At 53.1% G+C, this 22,390-nt stretch overlaps 2 protein-coding genes across 8 annotated transcripts; one reads left to right on the top strand and one right to left on the bottom strand.

Annotated features, from left to right (window-relative positions):
• The first annotated feature begins 587 nt into the window (after nucleotides 1-587).
• CD37 (CD37 molecule) lies at nucleotides 588-6,833 on the top strand. Of its 4 annotated transcripts, XM_041745215.1 has the most exons (10): nucleotides 879-937; nucleotides 1,267-1,337; nucleotides 1,592-1,666; nucleotides 1,806-1,878; nucleotides 2,752-2,876; nucleotides 2,965-3,039; nucleotides 4,182-4,286; nucleotides 4,908-5,144; nucleotides 5,502-5,585; nucleotides 6,634-6,833. In XM_041745215.1, exons 2-10 carry the CDS (start codon nucleotides 1,275-1,277, stop codon nucleotides 6,709-6,711), a joined length of 915 nt encoding a protein of 304 aa, XP_041601149.1. In that variant the 5' UTR covers nucleotides 879-937; nucleotides 1,267-1,274; the 3' UTR covers nucleotides 6,712-6,833. The 4 variants fall into 4 exon arrangements, with proteins under 4 accessions (XP_041601152.1, XP_041601150.1, XP_041601151.1 ...); XM_041745218.1 differs by lacking the exon at nucleotides 1,267-1,337 and having other exon boundaries at nucleotides 588-937; XM_041745216.1 differs by lacking the exon at nucleotides 1,267-1,337 and having other exon boundaries at nucleotides 871-944.
• A 152-nt stretch (nucleotides 6,834-6,985) lies between these two features.
• Nucleotides 6,986-22,361, bottom strand: TEAD2 (TEA domain transcription factor 2). 4 transcript variants are annotated; one of them, XM_041745210.1, is made up of 13 exons: nucleotides 22,308-22,361; nucleotides 20,509-20,746; nucleotides 20,138-20,202; nucleotides 19,617-19,679; nucleotides 18,375-18,386; nucleotides 18,041-18,148; nucleotides 17,882-17,940; nucleotides 14,603-14,664; nucleotides 13,466-13,614; nucleotides 10,674-10,847; nucleotides 9,265-9,426; nucleotides 8,475-8,627; nucleotides 6,986-7,768 (listed from the first exon to the last, which is right to left on the bottom strand). In XM_041745210.1, the coding sequence occupies exons 2-13, from the start codon at nucleotides 20,738-20,740 to the stop codon at nucleotides 7,655-7,657; spliced, it is 1,353 nt and encodes a 450-aa protein (XP_041601144.1). In that variant the 5' UTR covers nucleotides 20,741-20,746; nucleotides 22,308-22,361; the 3' UTR covers nucleotides 6,986-7,654. The 4 variants fall into 4 exon arrangements, with proteins under 4 accessions (XP_041601144.1, XP_041601148.1, XP_041601145.1 ...); XM_041745214.1 differs by having other exon boundaries at nucleotides 9,304-9,426; XM_041745211.1 differs by having other exon boundaries at nucleotides 22,268-22,334.
• Nucleotides 22,362-22,390: the final 29 nt, after the last annotated feature.

Raw genomic sequence — 22,390 nt, 5'->3', positions numbered from 1 at the left:
GGATGGGGAGTAGGGGAAACAAGGAGATGTGGGTCATAGGCCACAGACTTTCAGTTAAAAGACGAATACATTCTGAGGATCTAATGTACAGCATGGCAACTATAATTAATAATTCAGTATTGTGTACCAGAAAGATATTGTGTACCATATCTATTATGGATTCTCGTGACAAAAAAATAAAAATAAAAATAAAAGAATAACTATGTCCCATGATGAACATGTTTATCTTGAGCTTGGTAATCTTTCCACAATGTATATGTACATCAAATCATCATATCATACACTTGAAATATATACAATTATAATTGTCAATTATTCCTCAATAACATTGGAAAGAGAAAAAGAAAGTTCAGAACCAAAAGTCAGAATACTATTAATATGAACTGATTTTTGATGACATTAATAAGAAAACAAATTGCATTTGGAGACTTAAAAAAAATAACGATGGATGAGAGCTCTCAGAAAGAGGGGGTTCTGGGTCTCTAAGAGGCTTTGGTTTTCCAGGGCCAGGGTGGATGTCAGGATGATAGGAACACCCCCAAACGTGGAACTCTGATTTGATGAGAGTGGAGACCATTGGACAACAGGGGAGACTTCAGAGGCTGCTGGCTGTGCAGCTCCAGGCTGGAGACAACCAAACACTGCAGATCTAGATCTAACTGCCAAGGTCCCGGGGTCAATCCTGACTCCTCCCCAGGCTCCACTTCTTGGGGCCCCAGAGCAGATGCAGGAAGTACTGCTTGAGGCTCAGCTTCCTCTATGCATATTTTGGCACTGCCCCGCCACCCCCCTTACTCCCAGGGACCTTCCCATTGGGGCACTGCAGCACTTTCACTTCCCCCAGGTGCCCAGCCCCTGCCCTGGCATATGGGAGCACCGCGGTCTACACTGGTTGCCAGGAACAGGATACAGACTCTGAGAGAGGGGCCATGACAAGGTGCGGGGTGAGGCATAAACAGAGAAAGGAATGGCATGCAGAGAGAAGGGGCCAGAACGCCAGAGGAGGAGATAGATGTAGGGGGTTTGGGAGTCAGGGAAGGGAGGTGGACAGAGACCAGAGAGAAGGGGACAGAGACTCAGAGAAGGGAGGAAAGGAAACTGAGGGCTGGGAAGAGGGGGACAGAGAGGGATGCAGAGATGGCAGAGCTGAGCAGGCAGTGAGGTCAGAGTGTCTGTGAGGTCGGCTGCTGCCCAGGGCTGGCCTGGGGTCCTGGTGCCCACAGTAGGTGGGTGCGAGGAGATCAGGAGTCTTTGTGGGTCCCCCAGCCTGAGCCATGGAGATCTGGGAGGGACTACCCAGCATGTCCTTGGTGCCCACAAATTCCAAGGCCCCACAGGTACTGGTGTTTGTCCCAGTGGGGCAGGTGGGGGAGATGGGGGAGACTGGGGAGATGGGGGTGGAGGGGGGTGGCAGACAGACAAAGCCACCTTGCCTCTAGAGGGAGGGGGTGGGGCTCCAGCCCTAGAACTTCCTCTTTCTCTGGGTTCTTCCTTTCTCCCTCTCTCTCACAGTCTCTGTCTTTCTGCTTGTCTCCTCCGGGACCAACACCTCTTCTCTTCTGTCCCTCCCACTGGCTGCTCACCCCTCTAGGCGAAGATGTCGGCCCAGGACAGCTGCCTCAGCCTCATCAAGTACCTCCTCTTCGTTTTCAACCTCTTCTTCTTCGTGAGTTGCCACATGGCTGCCCAGCCCAGCCCCCAGCCCGTGCTGCAGCCACCCGCAGCCACCCAACCGCAGCCACCCAACCAGACATATCCCCCACCACCCCCTTGCCCACCTCCATATTCCCATCTCCTCCCACCAGGTCCTAGGCAGCCTTATTTTCTGCTTTGGCATCTGGATACTCATTGACAAGACCAGCTTCGTGTCCTTTGTAGGTGAGGGGGCCGGGGCCATCAGGGAGGGCCTCTTGGACCAAGTGTGACCCGGCCTGCCCCTGAGTGACCTCCCCGGGCTCCCAGGGTCCCAGGCTCTGCTTCACAGGTTGCCACTGCTCTTAGCCTCAGGGTCTTCCTCTGGCAATTGAGTTGTGCGTAGGGATGATAATAAAAATGGTAATAACCATTTCTCAGGCACTTCCTCCGGTGGGCTGTAGATCTTGTGCTGATGCTATAGATCTTGTGCTGATGCTTATCAGGTCCTCCCACAAACTTTCCACTCTCTTGAGGTTCAGAGAGGGGATGTCACTTACTGGATGTCACACAGCAAGGAAGTAGAAGAGTAGATATAAGACTAATAATAGGAAAGTAATAATGGAATAATGGTATTTAATGAGTGTTTGCCCTGTGTTGAGCACTGTGTCAAACACATGCCTCCCATGTGTCTCTTAAAATAACCCTAGGGAACAGATATCCTCCCATTGCCCTCAGGGAGGTTTTTGTGACTGCTCCAATGCCACAGATCAAGTAATGGAGCCGAAACTATAGGGGGCGAGGAGGAGCTGAAGGAGAAAAGAGAGACCGAAAGAACAAGAGGGAGAAACCGTGACCAGGGAGAAATCAAGAGAGATCCAGAGAGAAAACAGAGACCTAGAGAGGGCGGTGGGGGAGCTAGAGACCCAGAGGGACAGAGAGGAAGAGAGAGAATCTCAGAAAGAGAGGAACAGAGAGGAACATGTGGCAGGGACAGACACCCAGAGAAAGAGCCTCCCCCCCCCACAATACTGATCCCCAGTTGAGTGTGGGTGGAGAAGGGGGCTCCCCTGAGCTGTGTGCACCGAGCCCAATGTCACTGCCTCTTACCTTCCCCAGGTTTGTCCTTCATACCCCTGCAGATCTGGTCCAAGGCCCTGGCGATCTCAGGAATTCTCACTATGGGTCTTGCCCTCCTGGGCTGTGTGGGGGCTCTGAAGGAGCTCCGCTGCCTCCTGGGGCTGGTGAGTGTCCTGCCCACATCTCCCCTCAAGTAGAGCCCTCTGCACCCTGGGAGGGTGCTCAACTTGACCTGTCCACTCTGTCCCCCAGTATTTTGGGGTACTGCTGCTCCTGTTTGCCACGCAGATCACCCTTGGAATACTCATCTCCACTCAGCGGATGCGGGTGAGCTTGGCTTCCCCTCCCCACACTTCCCCAAAATTTATTGGGGGGAGGTGCAGAGAAAGAAACAAAGGCAGGGTACCTGGGTGGCTCAGTGGTTGAGCTTATGCCTTTGGCTCAGGGCCTGATCCCGGGGTCCTGGGATGGAGTCCCCTATCAGGCTCCCCGCAGGGAGCCTGCTTCTTCCTCTGCCTATGTCTCTGCCTCTGTTTCTGTGTCTCTCATGAATAAATAAATTTTTAAAAATCTAAAAAAAGGGACACCTGGGTGGCTCAGTGGTTGAGCATCGGCCTTCTACTCAGGGCATGATCCCGGAATCTCTGGATCAAGTCCCACGTTGGGCTCCCTGTGAGGAGCCGGCTTCTCCCTCTTCTTGTGTCTCAGCCTCTCTCCCTGTGTCTCTCATGAATAAATAAAATCTTTTTAAAAAATGAAAATCTAAAAAAAAAAAAAAGAAGAAGAAGAAAGAAACAAACGCAGACACGAGCTGACATGGACAAAGAGAAATAACAGTGACAGGCAGAGGAAGATGGAGAGACACAGGAACACAGATACAAAGGAAGATAGGGGGATCCCTGGGTGGCGCAGCGGTTTGGCGCCTGCCTTTGGCCCAGGGCGCGATCCTGGAGACCCGGGATCGAATCCCACGTCGGGGTCCCGGTGCATGGAGCCTGCTTTCTCCCTCTGCCTGTGTCTCTGCCTCTCTCTCTCTCTCTCTGTGTGACTATCATAAATAAATTAAAAAAAAAAAAAAAAAAAAGGAAGATAGGGACAAGGAGAGTCAAAGGAAGACCACAACACGTACGGAAGAAGACAGACATAGCACGAGACAGAGATCCAAAGGGAAACTAACAGGGGTAAAAAAAAGACAGAAAAAATAGGCGGAGAAAAAGGAGACTCCAAAAGAGAGACCTAAAGAGAGAGCCTGGGAGAGAGCGGGGGCGGAATTGAAAGACAGGTGATAAAACCAGGCAGAGATTTTGAGGAACAGAGACATAGGTAGCCATTCAGCGAGAAATCGAGAGCTACTTAAGGCCGCTCAGGGACCCCTTGGGACTGAGAAAGCCCGGGAGTGCCTTGAGTGGGTAGGGGCAAATGGGGGTGGGGAAGCGGGTGGTGATCCAGCCTCACTCTTGGCCTCTTAGCTGGAGCGGAGGGTGAAGGACATCGTGATGGAGACGATCCAAAACTACCACTCGCGACCGGAGGAGTCGGCCGCGGAGGAGAGCTGGGACTACGTGCAGTTTCAGGTGCGTGCGGTACCCACTTGCGGGAGCGCGAATCCCTCCCACCAGCTCTGGGACTCTGGCGTAGCTCCGCGCCCTGCCCGGCAGGCTCTGCCCCGACGAAGCTGGGGGCTCTCAGTTCCCGGACCCCGAGGTAACCTTGCCCCACCCACCCCACCTCCGGCCAGCACAACGTGGCCTCACCAACAGAAAATAACATAACGACTCCAGATCCTGGAGAGGCTCCGCTTTCCGTCCCGACGAGACTCCGTCCTCAGCCCCAAGGCCCTAGTGTGACCCCACCCTCTAATCCTTAGTGACTCTGGTCCCCACGGGCCCCGGCCCACGTGAGACTCCACTCCCCGGTCATTCACGTGGCCCTGCCCTCCCAGCTGCATGTCCCCTGCCTGAGGCTGAAATGCACTGCCCACCCAGTCTTCGGTCCGCAGCGTGATTCTGCAGCTCCTCCCACAGCCGCAGGTTGCCCCCGATTCCTCTCTCCCAACCCCAAAGTTCCCCTAAGGTCCCCAAGCCTAGCCCCGGCGTCCGCCCCGCCCTGCGCCCAATACTTGGCCCTCTGCTCCCCAACACGACCTCATACATATCACCGAGCCCCCGCCCCTCTGACTCCCGTGCTTCTTCTAGCTGCGCTGCTGCGGCTGGAACTCTCCCCGGGACTGGTTCGGCATCCCCAGCCTCAGCAGCAACGCGTCGGACGTGCATCGCGTGCCCTGCTCCTGCTATAATTCATCGGCGACCAACGACTCCGCAATCTTCGAGAAGCTCTCCTTCCCCCAGTTCAGCCGGCTCGGACCACAGGCGCGGCCCCGCCACAGCACAGACCTTTGCGGGGTTCCCGCAGACAGCAATATCTACAGCGAGGTGGGGAGGGTTTGGAGACCTCTGGAAAGGGGCGGGGCCTGCAAGGGGGCAGGGCCTGGGTAGAGGCGTGCTTCCTCCAAGAGGCGGAGCCACAGGGCGTGGGCTGGGTCCACGGGGTGGGGCTACGAGAAAGCGTACGTCTGGAGGGTGTCGTTCGTAGAGACCCGGCCTAAAAAAGGCCTGAGTGAAAGGAGGCTGGGACCGAGTGAGGTGGAGAGACTAGAAAACCCTACTCACTAGGGATGCGGGGCGGTGCCTGAAAGAGTAGTTGAGGGCTGGACTGAGAACAGTGGGCACAGGTTTGAGGGCGAAACCCACAAAGAACTGTACTTTTAACCTCTCCCCCCACACCCCCAGGGCTGCGCGCAAAACCTCCAGAAGTGGTTGCACAACAACCTCATCTCCATAGTGGGCATTTGTCTGGGCGTCGGTCTACTTGAGGTAATTTGGTCCCGCCCCCACTCGCGACTGGCCGGCCATACAATCCCTAGATGGCCCCACCCCAAACTGCGCGTCCTCCCATTCTCCGGGAAAGGTGGTGCCTGCGTGACAGAGCGTCAGCCAATCCAGGCTCTCCTGCCTCTCCACCGGCACGAGGCCGACCTACCCTCTGCGTGTCCTGATTGGATGCACGCAGGAAGTAGGCGTTCCCGCCCGCCCTTGCGAAGCTCCCATTGGCCCTCCTTGGGGTAGTCCCCCCGCCTTTAGCCACAACACCCGTCCCCTTTCCCTGCAGGTGAGTGTGGCAGGGCTGAGCCTGCTACTACTGCGCAGGGCGCTCCGCCGGGAACGCCAGCTGCAGGTGCTGGGCGCCTGTGGTTCGAGCCCCGGGCCTGGCCCGAGTGCTGATGGCGGCGGCGGGCGCTGTGGTGTGCTGAGCAGCAGCGGGCGTAGCGGCGGTCTGTGGGGTGGCTGGGGCATGGCTGATGCCTGTCCCAACTGGGGGGACAAGTCCCCGCAGGGCAAGCTGCCCATGACCCTGGGGCCCTGGCCGCTTTGGGATCAAGATGAGGAACAACCTGAGACCGGGAGCGCGGGCGCGGAGGTGGAGGTCGAGGCGGAATTAGCGACCGAGGCAGAGGGGGAGACAGAAGAGCCTCCGGAATAAAGTACCCTGGGCTAGCTCTGGGTCTCACTCCTTCCCAGGCTCTAAGACTGCGCTAGACGCAGCTGGATACGCCCTACCCCACATTATTCCCATCTTTCCATCATCCCTACTCCCCCGCAACTTTGGTAGCATACCCCTACCAAGGCCCCAAATTCCCATCCCTGATGCCATCTTTCACAACCTGGCGGAGCTCCCCCTCTAGCACCACCCTTCTCCGCCCCTCCTACGACCCCACCCCGCCCAAGTCTCCGCGCTGAATTTTCTTCCCCCTACCCCAGCGCCACCTCTTTTATTCTCCTCTCGGGACCCCCACCATCCCTACCCCCATCCCCCTCGCCGGCACCCGGTGGACCTCTCTGACCAGGTCTCCTTTCTCTATAGCTCAGCTTCATGACGCTCTCGATATTCCTGTGCAGAAACATGGACCAAGTCTACGACCGGCTTGCTCGGTACCGCTAGGCCCCGCCCCTTCAAGTGCCCTAGGGGCTTCCCTGTGGTCTGTAAATATTTGTTCAATCCCCAGTTCGCCCCAGCCATTGAGTCCTCTACCTCCTCATTTCCCCGGGGACCCAGATATCTGCCTGCCCAGCTGCTGTCACCTCTCCCGCGGGACCTGGGGCTTCCGGCCACCAGCTTCCTGCCCCCAAAGATACCTCATTTCCTTGACTCATCTGTTGGCTTACCACCTCCCACAGGATTATTTTTCGCCCAAACCCCAAATAAATCCCCTGCGTTTTGGTAAAATAGTTTTATCCTCTGTCAAAACACAAACCAACACACTTTGCGGGTGAGGGGAGGCAACACAGTATTATAGCCCACGTCTTATTGAGGAGAGGGTGAGATTTAAAAGCCTCACCCCACTGCTTGCCCTGCTGAGAGAAAGTCACGACCCTAATACCCACTTATAAATATCTCTTGTTATATTAAAAAAAAATATTTCCAGGGCCCACCTGGCTCTGCTCCTGCACAAAGGGTTAACCTTCAATATTTGATCACAGGGTGGTGGTGGGGATGGTAAGGAGAGGCAGGTTGGGAAAGGGGGAGGGGATTGCTGAAAAACAGAGGGACAAACCGACATATCTAAGGCCCTCCAAAACATCCAGAACCAAGTTGGGGGGGGGGGGGGGCACCTGTTAGAGACTGAGAAACCAGTGCTGTACCTCGGGGTTGTCTCACTCCTGTCCCCAGTCCCTGATGCTCTGGAGTGATCTGTCCTTTCAGACACCACTGTGAGGTCCCAATATCAGGATCCATCTTTTCAACTCACCACCCAGCTTTAAGGTCCCCTCTAACACGGAGCAGCCCCCTCCCCAAACAAGCATGAAGAAAGCTGGAGGTCCTTCCTGGGAGGTGGGTATTCCGGGGGGGGGGGGGGGGAGTGTGCCACTTTTGGGGTCCCCTTTCAGTCCCTGACCAGACGGTAAATGTGGTGCTGGGCCCCTCGCTCACTGGTGGAGACCTCAAAGACGTAGGCGGTGCAGAGCAGCAGCTCCTGGGTGTCTCTGTTTGTCACCACCTGCCAAAGAGGCCAAGAGAAAGGGCTTATGCAAAAAAAAAGGGGGAGCAGGGTGCCCATGGAATACCTGGGAAAGAGGTCCCCACCATATCACATTCCCTAGGTAGAGGCAACACCAAGCATATCTGTTTCCCCATTTGAGTGTTGGCAGTGAGGGGCCTCACATCAGATGGCAGATCAAAGTTAACCAAAGTAGGGGCACCTGGTGGCTTAGTCGGTTAAGCGTCCCAACTCTTGGTTTCGGTTCAGGTCATGATCTCAGGGTCGTGAGATCGAGCCCCACATCAGGCTCTGCTCAGTGCAGAGTCTACTATAGATTGTTTCTCCCTCTCCCTCCAGCTCTCTCTCTCTCTTTCTCAAATAAATAAATAAAATCTTCAAAGTTAACCAAAGTTAAAGGGGATCCCACCATATCATGTTCCCTGGGCTAAGGTTAGGTTCCCTATGAGGGGGGTCCCTTAAACTGAGGATCCACCATGGGATGTCCTCCAAATCAGTTTCCCCACTGAGGGGAGGATCCCCCTAAATGAGAGTGCTGTGGAGTCCCCACCATATCAGTTCCCTGGGCAAAGGGGTCCCCTTAGCAAAGGCTCAATTGTGGGCTTCCCCTGTGTCAGTTTCCCAGGTGAAAGGGTCCCAGGGCTGAGAGGATGTCGTGGGCACTTCCCACCACTTCAGCTGCCCTGCTCGGCCCCCAGTGCCTCACCTGGAGGATGGTGAAGTTCTCCAGGACGCTGTTCATCATATAGCGCTCAGGCAGCTGTCGCAGTTTGTGCAAGAAATTCACCAGGTACTCACACATGGGTGAGCGCAGCAGGCGGTACACAAACCTCCCGTCCTCCAGCTGGGCACGCTCCGTCTGAACCGGGAGGGGATACGCAGAGTGGGGAGGACAGTGACTGAGACACAAGGGATGCCCCAGGCACTCTGTCCCTCTCTGATGCCACACCCACTCCCCACTGCCATCATCCCCCGTGGCCTCATCCCTGGTGAGCAGAGAGGAGACCTGCACCCATGGATATGCAACTTGGGATCCCTGAGCCTGCAAACCATGGACCCCTCCAGCCTCTCAAAACTGTGCTCTGAACCCTCAAAGACCTCTGAACTGCTCTGACCTCCAGGCCCTCAGATACCCTCACACCCTCGAAAGACCCCTCCACTAGATCTCCAAACTCTATACAACCTCTGAGTTCAAGACCCCTCAAGCTCTGAGCAATCCCTAAGTGTGACCCCTGAACCTCCTTGCCCATTTTAGTGACTATAAATCTATGTACCACACATTACCTTTGAACCCTCAAAATAACCCCGACATGTGACTTTGGAATTCAATATCAGCTCTCAGCCCATGCATTAATTAAACCACTAAAAAGGATAGAACACTCCCCACCCCACCACACGTGCAGGAGCCCTTGTGGCTTTCATCCTTTAGTCTGCACCCCCAAAGTGGCAGCTGGCTGGGCGCTCACCTGCCCAGAGCTCCACCCCTCCAGCCTCACCTCCACCTTCTCCACCACCTGCTTGCCAAAGGAGCAGACCTTGGAGGAACAGGTGAGGGTCATGTGCTCCAGGCTCTCATACTGGCTGCTCACTCCATAGAAGCCACCGCTGCTGCCACTGGTCCCTACCTCCTCGCCACTCGGGCCCCAGTTGAGGTCCGCCTGGGAAATGGGGAGGCACAGGTAGGTTGGAGAGGGCATTCCTTATAAATAGTGGGGACTCCTCTAAAGTGGGAACTCTGATCCATGGCCTGGTTCCCCATAGCCCTGCAATTGCCCACCTGTCTTTCTCCTCTCCACCTCTCCATGGGCCTGTTTCTGGAAAACACTCATTCTTCCATAAGTACTGGAGAAGGCTGGCTCGCTAAAGTGGTACTGACCCTCTCAGTCCAGTAACAACCCTCCCCCAACAAAGGGGCCCTAGAATTCAACTTTCTTCTCTTTTCACGACCCTGGTTGCTAAGGCAAGTGGCTAGTCCCAAGGAAAGGGGCCTGAAGGGGTTAAGCGTCTGCCTTTGGCTTAGGTAGTGATCCTGGGGTCCTGGGATCAAGTCCTGCATCAAGTCCCCCGTAGGGAGCCTGCTTCTCCCTCTGCCTATTTCTCTGCCTATCTCTGTGTCTCTCATTAATAAATAAAATCTTAAAAAAAAAAAAAAAAAAAAAGAAAAAGAAAAAACGAACACTTTATAACCATGGTTGACGGGCCCAGCAAAGCCAATAAATTTCAAGCCCTCGGCAGCCTTCCTTCTCAGACTCTAGATCATGCCACAGCTCTGGTTAACAAGAGTTAACACCCCCTAAACATTCATAACATTTATTGGACTCCTACAGCATCAGCCACTGTAGTTGACACTCAATCAAATGGGCCTAAGAAAAACCCAAGATGGATCCTCTTATTCACAATTATACACATGGCACTTGGCATAGAGCCTGTAATACAGTAGGTGCTCAATAAATGATTGTTAAATAAATGCTTTCACAGAGCCCCTCCCAGGTCCTTCAGTCACTTTCTCAAGGCCAGACATTTCTCTATCAAGATCTGGTGGCACTATGTTCTCTTCAGAGACCAAATTCCATGCCTCTATTTGATAAGAGATGAGAGCTATTCCTTAGCAATAAGGTTTCATGTGGCTGGGTGGGACGCAGGGAAGTCTGAAATGTTGCAAGGCAATCTGCACCATATATGACTAGTTGTGGCAAAGTCTAGTGGGATCTGGGGAGGTCCAAGTCCTATCCCTACATGTGTACTGCTCCTATCCATCCTGCCTTGGGGTAAAACTCCTTGGTGTTCCTTATTGCATGGAGGAGCTGACACTCTGACCCTGAGGAGCTGGTCTCCCTTAGAGCCACAGGCCTTAGATGGGAGGTCACGTGATCTGTGAGCACTTTGTTTTGGTGGCCGAACTCACCCAGAACTTGACCAGGAAGAAGGCATGAGGGGGCCCGCGATCGTACAGCTCCCGAAGGCCACCCTTTTTCTCTGGGAACTTGTCATAGATCTGCCGGACGTCCACACTCTCGAGGGGGGGCGCGCCAGGGCTGGGGCAGTGCTGGCTGATGTGTACAAACAGGTGCCTCTGGTACTGAGAAGGGTGGGCCATGGGTGAGGAGTGGGAGATGGGCTGGACCCCTGGTACTCACTGCACCCAATTCCCACTAGCTGTTTCACACTGTCCACCCAGACATGGAGCCTGACTCCCAAGCACTTGTCACCACTCCCTTCTGCCCCATAGTACCACAGTCCCCAAGTCCTGTCCCCTGCTCTCCATCCCCACAGCCCTGTCCTCTCCATCTCTCCCCAGCCTCCTCCCTGGCCTCCCAGCCTCCAATCTCTACTCTCCAGGTCATCCTTCACAGACCCTCAGCACTAACTGTGGACCTCTCCTGCTCACAATCTTCCTGTGGCTCCCCAGAGCACCCAGGACATAGCCCACACCCCCTCAGCCTGGTCCTATATTCAGTATAGGACCTCCCAAATGTTCAGTCAATGGATGGATGGATGGAAGGAATCCACAGAGCCCACATCAAGACTCCCTATCTGTCCCCATTCTTATCACTTCTTGTCCATATTCTGAAATCCTCATACCTTCCCCATCTTTTCTTTCATTACATATCCTCCCTCCATCTTCCAAGGCCCAAGTCTATGCAAATCTGACTCTTCCTGGAAGCCTCACTTGATCACAATCAGATGATTCACAATCACCTCTCTTTTCTAGAGTTCCCCATCAGCCTCAGGAGAAAATCTGGATCCCTCAGGTTGGCAATGCCAGCTCCTCCAGAACCAGCACCTGCCCACCTATCTGTAGCCTCATCAGCTCCCACCTTATTCAATTATTTGTTTCCCTGAAAACTTCACGCTGTTTTCATCTCTATACCTGGAACATAAAGTTCTGTGCATGGCAAACTCCTATATGACCCTCAAAGCCCAACCCAAACGTTGTCATCTCAGGGAAGCCTTCACTAATTTTCCAGGCAAAATGACTCTTCTGTACACCCACAAAAACTTGAACTTCCCCTATCCCAGCACATACTCATTGTCCAATAGACATCTATTAAGAGACCTACTGTGTGCGGGCACTATTCTGGGTCCTAAGGCTACAAGGCAAAGTCCCTGGCCTCATGGAGTTCTCATAGAGTCTACTGGCAAAGACAGAAAATTTTAAAAACCAATCCATGGCCAATATAAATTTCAGAGTGATGAATGCTATAAAAAAAAATCCCAAAGAACAATAGTAAAGGGGTTGAGAGTGACGGCAGCCAGTATTTTCCATAAATTGGTCTGGGAAAGACAATCTGAAAAGATAAGCAAAAGCCTAAATGAATGGAAAGACAGTGGTGGTATCTGAGGAAACATATTTCAGGTGGCAAGAATAGCAGATACAAAAGCCCTGAGGCAGGAGTTGGCCTGGTGCGCTTGAGAAAGTGCATGGAGTCCAGTGTGACCAGAGCAGAGTGGGCAAGAGTATAAGGGCAGGAGGTGAGGATAGAGCAGGAATGCTGGTCAGATAATGCAGAGCCTTGTGGGTAACTGAGAGGACTTTACCTTTGCTCCAAGTGAGATGGGAGGGTTTCAAGTTGGGTTTTATAAGACCACCATACATAGCAATTGGTGTTTATGTAGCTGTGGCAGAGACTGCTAGGCGTTCACAAACTCCCCAATTCCTTTTCACACAGCTAAACTACACTTCCCAGAGTCCTTTGCAGTTAGGTATGGCCACATGACTAAATTCTGGCCAATGGGATGTGAGCAAAACCTGATAGTTGCCACTTCCAAGCCAAACCCATAAAAACTCCTGCACACTTCTTGAGTCTCTCCATTCCACCATCTGCTGGCCAGATGCAGGGAACCCAGCAGCAGATTCTGAAGCCCTAGAAAAACGTCAGAACCACAAAATGGAAGGAGCCTGAATTCCTGGAATCACTGTGTGGAAGGGTCCTACTAAACCCCTACACTGAAATGTTACATGAGTAACATTTGTTCATTCCCTGAGGGTTAGGATTATTTCTTCTAACAGTCATCAGCCCACCGGGACTAATATGACATCTGTCTTCATCCTAGACCAGGAAAAGCTCAAGCCTAGAAACAAGATCTGCTTTTCCAGGGGCCACTGGTGGCTCAGTGGTTGAGCATCTGTCTTTGGCTCAGGTCGTGATCCTGAGGTTCTGGGAAGGAGTCCCACATCAGGCTCCCCACAGGGGCCCTGCTTCTCCCTCTGCCTATGTCTCTGTCTCTGCCTCTCTCTCTCTCTATCTCTCATGAATAAATAAAATCTTTAAAAAAAAAAAAAAAAAAGATCTGCTTTTCCAGGTTCCCAGTATCCACCACAAAGCCTGGCACAGTAGGCCCTCAAAAATGGCTGCTGAATTAACAAGCAATGACCTGGGGAGTTTCTCTGACCTTCCCAACCGTGACCCCAGGACCATCCAGTTCCTCCACGCTAGCAGTTCTCAAAGCATGGTCCCCAGACCAGCAGCATCAACACCGCCTGGGAGAATGTTAGAAATGCAAATTCTCAAGCCCCACACCAGATCTACTGAATCAGAATTTGAAGGTTTCAACAAGCCCCCCATGTTATTCTGACACAAGCTTAAGTTTGAGAACCACTGCTTTATTCTTTCCCTTCCTATCACCCTTATATTTCAAACCCCCCTCCCCGCATCGCCCCTGCCCCAACAGGGACTCTTCTAAAATTGCACTCACAGAATCAACTGCATCGGGCGGTTCCACAAAGGCTGAGAACTCCACCAGCTGCAACCGGGCAGTGCCCAGGGCCCGAGCCTGCCAGGCTGGGGGTGATGGGGCAGGTGGGGGAAGGGCAGGGGGTGACAGGGCTTGGGGAGGCTCGTACCCTAGAGAGAGAAAAAAAAGGAACAATAAAAATTGCTAACATGTGTAAAATACATCAAGTACTCTTCTCTCTTGCCTGCCTCCGCTTAGAAGCTAAAAAAGCTAAATACTCACTTTCCCAGCCTCCCTTGCAACTAGAGATGGCCATGTGACACAGTCCTGGCCAATGAGACGTTAGGGAAAATCTGCTGAGGGGCTTCTGAGAAGGAGTTTCTTCCTGAATGAAAAAGACAGAACTTTGGGAGGACAAAGCTTTTGGCCCTGGCCAAGTCCTGCTTGAGACATGATGCCTGGAATCACAACAGCCATCTTGGGACAATAAGAAAGAGGCCAAGGGACCTATAGAAATGCCAGTCCCGATAATGCCAAGCTGCTGAGCCAGTATAGGAGCACCCCACCTCCAGACCTTTTGTCATGTGAAATCACTAAAGCCTTTATTATTTAAGGCACTATTAATTTGGGCATTCTGTTACTTGCAGCCAAAAGCACTGCAAATTGATGAATCTGTGGAATCTGAAGGTACTCTTTCACCAATGTGAGTTCTTAGAACCACATCAGCATGGCCTGCTGAGAATGAAGCCACCACACACCACAGGGGAAAGCAGAACCAAGCAAATCTGACACTACCATCGAGCCCCCTGGATCCAGCCATGCCTGAAGCCATCCAGCCACTCTTGAAACATCAGTTACCTAGACCAATAAATTCCTTTTGAGATTCTGCCACTTGCAGCTGAAAGAATCTTGATTGATATACTTTCCCAGTGTCCTTTAGGATAGCAAATGGCAGAACACAAACCCAGTGTGTCTAAATTCAGAGGCTATGGTCCTAACCACTCCAAATGCTATCATTCATCTTCCCATATCTCTACAAGCCTTGCCTCAGATCTGGGCCTCTGTAGAAATGCATGCCCTGATTCATGGAAGGTGAAGGAAAGGCAGTTGGGGTTGAGGAGAGAGGGGAGATGAGGAAGGTGCAGAGCAGACTCTTACCTGGGAGGTCAGTAGATGGGGGGGTCAGTGACAAGAACGGTGTCTGTGAGAATGGCTTCACACTAAGGGAGGAGAAAGGAAGCTGGGGGTCAGCGAGGTAGAAAGATAACTGTACCAGCTAATGTTTACTAAGGGCCACCACAAGCCAAACCCTATGCAAGCACGTAATGTGCAAGAGTTCATCAAATCCTCACAGCCTCAGAGGTTCAGTGCAATTACCACTCTTCCCATTTTGTGGAGGAGGAAACTGAGCCTCACACAGCCACAGAGCTGGGGCACAGCAGAGCCTGGGCTCAAATCCAAGCCACTCCCCAACTCCAAAGCCTGTGGTCATGTTGATGGTATTTTGGTGCCTCTCACCAACACGGTGGAAAGAGAAAAGCAACAGGATCTTAGAGGTGGGGGGGAAAACACAAATAGGCAATGTGGAGAAAGAGGAGGATGAATGGTCACCAAGGGTCAGGAGAGATGGGACATCAGTCCCAAGTTCAGGGTGGGGAAGCAGCACAGCAGAATCTAAATGTCCAATTTAGATTCTGTCCAATGCAGCTTCCTGCAATGATGGACATGTCTTATTATCTGTCCTGCCCAGTACAGTAGACACTGGCCACAAGTTGCTACTCAGCACATGACACGTGACACTGAGCACGAATGTGGCTAGAGTGCCAAAGGGACCGAATTTTTATTTTAGTTTTAACTGACTTAAAATTCAGTAATGGCATGTGGCCCGTGACCACGCTATCGGACAGCACAGCTCAAGAGGCCAATCACCTATGGGTAGCTAAGGAGATGATTGAGACTGAAAGGTCAGAGGCCATGGAGATAACACTTGGGGTCAGAGGTCAGGAAGAGGTCAAGAGTCAAAAGACCAGGGGTACCTGGCTGGCTCAGTCCCTAGAGCATGAGAGTCTTGATCTCAGGTTTCTGGGCTCGAGCCCCATGAATGATGTAGATAAAGATTACTTAAAAATAAAATCTTTTTTTAAAAGACTTTTTAAGTTTAATTTAATTTATTTATTTGAGAGAAAGAGAGAAAGAGAGCAAGCACGAGCACAGGGGAGGGATGGAAGGAGAAGCAGACTCCCTATTGAGCAGGGACCCGAATGTGGGACTCCATCCCAGGACCCTGGGATCATGACCTGAGCTGAAAACAGACACTTAACCGACTGAGCCACCCAAGCACCCTAAAAATAAAATCTTAAGGGGTACCTAGGTGGCTCAGTCAGCTAAACGTCCAACTCTTGATTTCTGCTCAGGTTGTGATTTCATGGGTCATGGGATAAAGCCCCACATCAGACACAGTGCTCAGTGACGAGTCTGCCTAAGATATTCTTCCTCTCTCTCTCGCTCTCAAATAAATACATAAATAAAAATAAGGTAAAATACAATCAAATCTTTAAAAATCAATAAAGTCTTTTAAAAAATTAAAATTTAAAATAAAAAAAAAAAAGGAGTCAAAAAACCAGAATTAGAAAGACACAAACTCTAGGAACCTTCAGACCTCCACTCCCGGGGGCCTTGCCCTAATACTCAGCATCCCAATTCTGAAATCTAAACTCCAGGACCCTATCCTGAGTTGATTTCTTGTTATCAGGGCTGCTGGCCAAACACCACCTCCTCAGACAGGCCTTTCTTAACCTCTATTTTTTTTTTAAGATTTTATTTATTTATTCATGAGAGACACAGAGAGAGAGAGAGAGGCAGAGACACAGGCAGAGGGAGAAGCAGGCTCCCTGCGGGGAGCCTGATGCAGGACTCAATCCCCGGGACTCCAAGATCATGCCCTGGGCCAAAGGCAGGTGCTCAACCACTGAGCCATCCAGGGATCCCCCTTAACCTCTGTCTAAATAGGGCACATACATTTTGTTTTATTTTTCACATTTATTCCTTTCTTGTGAATGTTTGTTTACATGTTTATTGTCGGTCTCCTCCCTGCTCCAAATATGGAAGCTCCATGAAGGCAGGGATCCAGGCTTACTTGTTTAATGCCGTGTCCCGACTAAGCAGAGTACCAGGCACTTAATAAGTGCTCACTAAACATTCAACTGACTGGCCGGTGCCAGAATACCTTCTCTCATTTCCTGGAACTCACCAAATTTTCCTACCTCAGGGCCTTGGCACATGCTGTTTTCACTGCCTAAAATATTCCCAACCCCCATTCTTTACCTGGCTAAGTTCTATTCTGCTTTCAACATTACCTCCTCACAGAAACCCCCAGAACTCTCTCCTTCAACCCAGAACCTGTTGCAGTTCTTCACACCACATCACATACTCTTCAATTTTGTCAGGTGATGATTTAAAATCCGTCAATTTTAGACAGGTGATGATTTAACATCCGTCTCCCCTATTTGACTATCAGCTCCCCTAAAAGTGGGACCTCACTGTGGAACTACTCTCCTTCCAGCTCAACCCTCTCCCTGCAAACCTGCAGGGAGGATTTGTTCTGACCCTTTCCTGGCTCCCAGCACCTCACTGGGGACATGTCGTCTCTCCCTGGAGCCTGGATACAGCATATCACTTCACTCTCTCTGGCAACACCCTCAACACCACTCCTCACTGTTCTGTGGCCACACTGCCCTACCAACACCCTGCCTGGATCCACTAGCTCCTCTCTGGACTGAAAACTGCCCTTCCTATGAGTCTCTGGAGCCTGTTTCTATTTTTCTAGGCAGCAAACACATTCTATGACCCTCAGGATTCTCTCAGAGCTGAAATGGACATTCCCATGCACCTCAGGGACCCATTTTCTTCCTTTTGACCCTGAAAGAAGATACCTGCCCTCCCCGCAGGCCCAAGAACACCTCTACGGGATGAGAACAAGCCTTTCCGTGAGCTTCTGCAGCCCAGCCAATCTCACGGGGATGCCATCATCCCCATGGACATCCTCCTAGCTCCCGCACATTCATCCAGTCCAACACTGAACTCCTTTCTTCCCCTAAACCTGCTCCTCCCCAAGGTCACCCGTCTCTGGACTTCCACCAACCCCAGTCACCACAGACCCTGGGCCCTGCCCTTACCTCCTCACTCCTTCAAAAAGAAGGAGGCACCGTCTCTTGACTCTCTCATCCCTGCTTCCCACACCCGCCCCCCCAGTATCCCAGCTCGGGCCTCATCTTTCTCTCCAGACCCTCACCCCAGCCTCCTCTCTGGGATTCAAATCCAGAGAGCTACAGAATCCATGTCCATGAGGAAGCTGGGAGCTAGAAAGTGGGGTAAGAAAGGTCTGTGCAGAGGGAACAGGGGATGTGGGGGTGCTGAGCCAGAACAGGAAGTACTCACTCTGGAACATTCCAGGGGGGGCCAGAGCCCCCTGACCAAAACTGGAAAAGCTCAGAAGCCTGGAAAAGAGACAAAGAAGGGGGGGGGGGACATCAGTCAGTGCCCTGTCAAAACACAGCCCCACCCCTCCAGGTGTAAGCCCCATAATCACTCAGCCACCTGGGGACCAGCAGGACCCAGTTTGGCCTGCAGGGAAGGTGCTGAGATGAGCTGGGCTGACGACATGGTGGCCATGGTCTGGAAAGCCTTGTCCTTGGAGACCTGGTCCTGGAAAAGAAGTCAGGGGTCTGTGTTAACGGGGAATCCCAGTCGACACAGGAGGGGTACATCGACGCCAGGGAGGGCAAGCATGGGGAGATGCAGAGCTAGGGAGTCAAGCAAAGGTTTGGGGGAGGACACACATCCTTCTTTCTACAGCCCCCCTGCCCCTCCTGGTCCCCTCAGGAATTTCTGGGGTAAAGAAGCGGGTGGGAGGATGGGCAGGGGGACTTACCACATTCAAGGCCTGCCCGTGGGGGTGGGGGAGGGTGCCAAGGGAGGAAAAAAAACATGACTTAGGAAGTGAGGCCTGGATTCTCACCTTCCTGCCCTCCCAACCCCTACAATTCCACCACCCTGAGCTGAAAAAAGGGGAGGTAAGGAGAGCAAGGATGTATAAGGAACAGTTAGTGCAGGGGCCCAGACCAAGAGGGCAAAAGGGGTTCCTATACCCAGAATAAAAGACAGTATACAATATCAGGGTTTCTAGGTCAAAAAAGAGCTGGAAGGGAAGATTTCCGGATATGTAGGTAACAGGAAGTGGGAAGTTCAGGCCCAGAGGGGATGAATAGGCAGGCAGTGAACATGTCCTAGCCCAGACAGGACAGAGACAGGACCATAAGGTCCAGAAAAGACCAGAAGTGAAGGTTTGTTAGACCTGGAGATAAAGCAGGGGGAGGCTTCTGGGTACCAAAAAAGAAAGAAAAAATAAAAGGAACAGGAAGTCATAGTTCCCAAATCCAAAATCCAAAGGAAGAGGCAGAAAAGACCCCACACCCAGATGAGAAGAAAATGAGGGTCTCAGGCCAAGAGGGAACCAGAAATCCAATGGATGAAGAAAAAAGGATGTGAACATTTCCAAACAAAATGAGGATTTCTGGACATGGAAACGACAGGCAGGGCAGGCGGAGGCTGAAAGATGGGGAAATGAACCAGAAAGAGATGAAGAGGAGAGCCTCCTGGCACAAGAGGGGGAAGGAAGGACACCAGGAGGAGGAAGAGGAGGAGGAGGAGAGGGAGGGAGGGAAGACAGCAGTAGCCAGAGGAGAGGCCCGACACCCAAACCTTCTTGCCTGTCCTGAGCTGCATCTCTGGCCCCCTCTCTCTAAGAATCTCTTCCTCACCCGCTTGTCAGGCCAGTAACCCCTCACCTCGGATCTCTACTTCCTCATTCTGCCTACCTCTCCGTGGGACTCTGGCCCCATCTCTGGTTCTCTGTTACCCACTCTGGGTCTTCCTGTCCCCCTTACTCTGGATTTCTGTTGACCTCTCCTCTGGATCTCTGTCCCCCTCTCTGGGTCTCTGGCCCCTTCTCTCTGGGTCTCTGTCCCCCTCTCTCTGGATCTCTGTCCCCCTCTCTCTGGATCTCAGTCCTCCTCTCTCTGGGTCTCTGTCCCCCCCTCCCCCCACTCTGGATCTCAGTCCCCCTCTCTGGGTCTCTGTCCCCCTCTCTCTGGGTGTCTGCCCTGGTCCCTACCTTGAGCTTGGACTGGATCTCCCTTGATTTCCTTCGAGCCAGAACCTGGATGTGACTAGAGACCTGGGGGGAAGTGACAGAGAAGCAGATTCAGGCCACACCTACTCACCCCTTGAATCTCCTCTCCCATCCCACCCTCCAGGTGGCCCCCAGAACTCCCGGAATGTGAAAGATGACAAACACACAGAACATGCTAGCTATCCCAGGCACATGCCAACACACATGTGTCCACAGAGGCTAGTCTCTTCTCAATAACACTACCGATCTTCCCCAGACCCAGCAAATCCGGGTCTCCTTACCCTTCATCGCCTTCTCTCTTTGGGTCTTTCAGTCTCTCTATCTTACTCTCTGATTCTAATACAACTGGTCAGAGATCCAGACCAAAACAGGCACAGGAGAGCATACTCTCAGAGGTGCCAACAAGACAGAACCAGATCCTCCTTGAACCTGAGCACGCCCACAGGATGGCCCCGAGAAGACAAGCCTGCCCCACAGAGAGCCCCACAAGTCAGTCCTGAGACCTGTTTGCGAGTCCGGGTCTTCCCTGTTCTCAGCTTGATGTAGCGGGCAATCAGTTCATTCCGACCTGAAGAATCAAAGATGGGACAGAATCAGAGGTTTGCGGGACTCCCCAACACACAGGACACCAGGGAGGAAGAGAGAAGCAACACTTGCCAGAGGTCTGCAAGCCACTGGGCTGCAGATCTTCTCAGCTCTAAGGGAGAGGAGCTCGACCGCCTGGGTTCAAATCCCAGCTCCACCAGTTCTGTGACCTTAGGCAAACCTCTTAACCCTTCCATGCCTCAGTTTCCTCATCTATGCCAATAGCGATGCCGGCTCCTACTGAGTCCTAATCAGTGGGCGACAGGGCCAAAGAGAGGGGCAGACTCACCATACATCTTGCCTTCATCAGACAGGATGATTTTCCGCCGGCCACATGGCGGGTAGATGGCCAGGGCCTCCTGGAAGCTCTGTTCGATGTCTGGGCTCCACACACCTTCTGCGTCTGGACCCCCATCTCCCCCAGCCCCCTCGCTGCCGCCGGTGCCCTCCTCACTTCCTTCCTCACTTCCCGTCCAGCCACTGCCATCTTCCAGGGGGGCCCCAGCCCGGGGTTCCCCCATTTGGGCCTGGAGGAACACAGAGCTCAGCAAGATTCCCCAACCCCTCCACCTCTGCCCCCGGAGAGACTTCAGGGCGTGGGGGCTGGGAGTTCAGATTGCTGGGTCTGAGGGAGGAGTGGGGGTGCTGGATTTCTGGATCAGAGGAAAGCAGGATGCTGGGGGCCAAGGCTCCTAGGTCCTGCAGGAGGGGGCTGGATTTCTGGGGGCGGCTTAGGGTGAGAGTGTCCTCTGTGTTTCCAGGTGAGCCTGGGTTGTGGTGAAATCTTGAAGACCCCAGAATCATGCCTAGGGCCCATGAGGCCCAAACCTTTCTTTGGGTATGAATTACTGGTTTAAAGAAGACAGGAGTCAGGGCCTAGTTGCAGGGAAGGGGGGGTGTGGATGAGATCTTCTCAGTCCCACCCCAAGAACAGGTGCTAGGATGTGAACAGCAGCTGCTAGAAAAGAAGGAGGAGGGGCCCAGACCCTAGGAGGACTGCGGTGGGGGGGGGGGTGTCCAGAGAGAGGGGGACAGAGACCCAGAGAGAAAGGGACAGAGATCCAGAAAAAGGAGGGACAGAGACTCAGAGCAGAAACTCAAGCCCAGACCAGGAAAGACCCACAGAACCACAAACTGAGGGGCAGGGGCGCCCTGACATCAGGAGAGCCAGAACAAAGGGCCCAGGCGTCCCCTCCCCCAGTTTCCCACAACCCCCATCAGGGGAGGGGCTGGCTGGCGAGGGCGCCTCCCCCTCTGGCCGTCGGCCCCGCCCCTTCCCTCCCCTCCCCCTGCGCCGTGGGCTCGGATCCAACTCAAGTTCCCAGTGACTTTCCGGAGGCCAGGAACAGGGGAAAACTTTTTCCAATACAGTCAGATCCCGCCTCCCAGGCGGCTCCACGTCTCCCACAGCTTTCCCAGGACCCCAGAGTCCAGGCTCCCATCCCCCTCCTCCCTCAGACCCTGGAGCCCAGGTCCAGACAAAGACCCCAGGCCGAGCCCAGTGGCGCCGAGGCGTTCAGGACCCTCGTAGGCCAAAATCCCAGCCCAGCTCTCCCCCATGTGGCCAGACAAAGGGACGGAGGAGCCGGGTAAGAAAGGTCCCCACAAATTTCCCGCCCCAGGCCCCAAACTTCCGAAGAAGCAAGATTGAAGATCCAGAAAGCACTGTAGCGAGCCCTAGGCCACCCCGGTGGCCTCCTTTCTCCATTAGGAGGACCAGGCGTCCACAAATGACACAGAGAAACCAACTCGGTCAGAAACACGCACAGGGTCCTTTCTCACCTCAAACCCACACCGCCGCACACACTCACACACCCCAGACACACCCGCCAAAGTCCCCAGCCCTCACCCACTCGCGAGTGCACAATCCCAAACTCAGACCCATCACCAGACACCCAACTCCGGCGAAAGTTCCAAACACCTCGCTAAGACTCGGTCGCAAGCGCAAACTCGGGCCCCCGGGCAAAAAGAGGGCGGCAAGCAATTCAGAGACGGTCCCACCAACACCGCAACTCAGAACGCGTAGCTTCCCACCCCAACTCACACACCCCAAAGCTGGATCCCCGACTCCCGCCGGCGCCTTCCTACCTCCCGGCCTGGGGCTGGGGAGCCGCGGGCGGGCGGGGCGCTGCGAGGGAGAAAGTTGCCCGGGAGCTTTGTTTGGGAAAAGT

Source organism: Vulpes lagopus, chromosome 2, assembly GCF_018345385.1.
Source record: "Vulpes lagopus strain Blue_001 chromosome 2, ASM1834538v1, whole genome shotgun sequence".
In the NCBI taxonomy this organism is placed as follows: domain Eukaryota; kingdom Metazoa; phylum Chordata; class Mammalia; order Carnivora; family Canidae; genus Vulpes; species Vulpes lagopus.
Note: the sequence above shows the minus strand (reverse complement) of the source record. Positions and strands in the feature narration are given on the sequence as shown.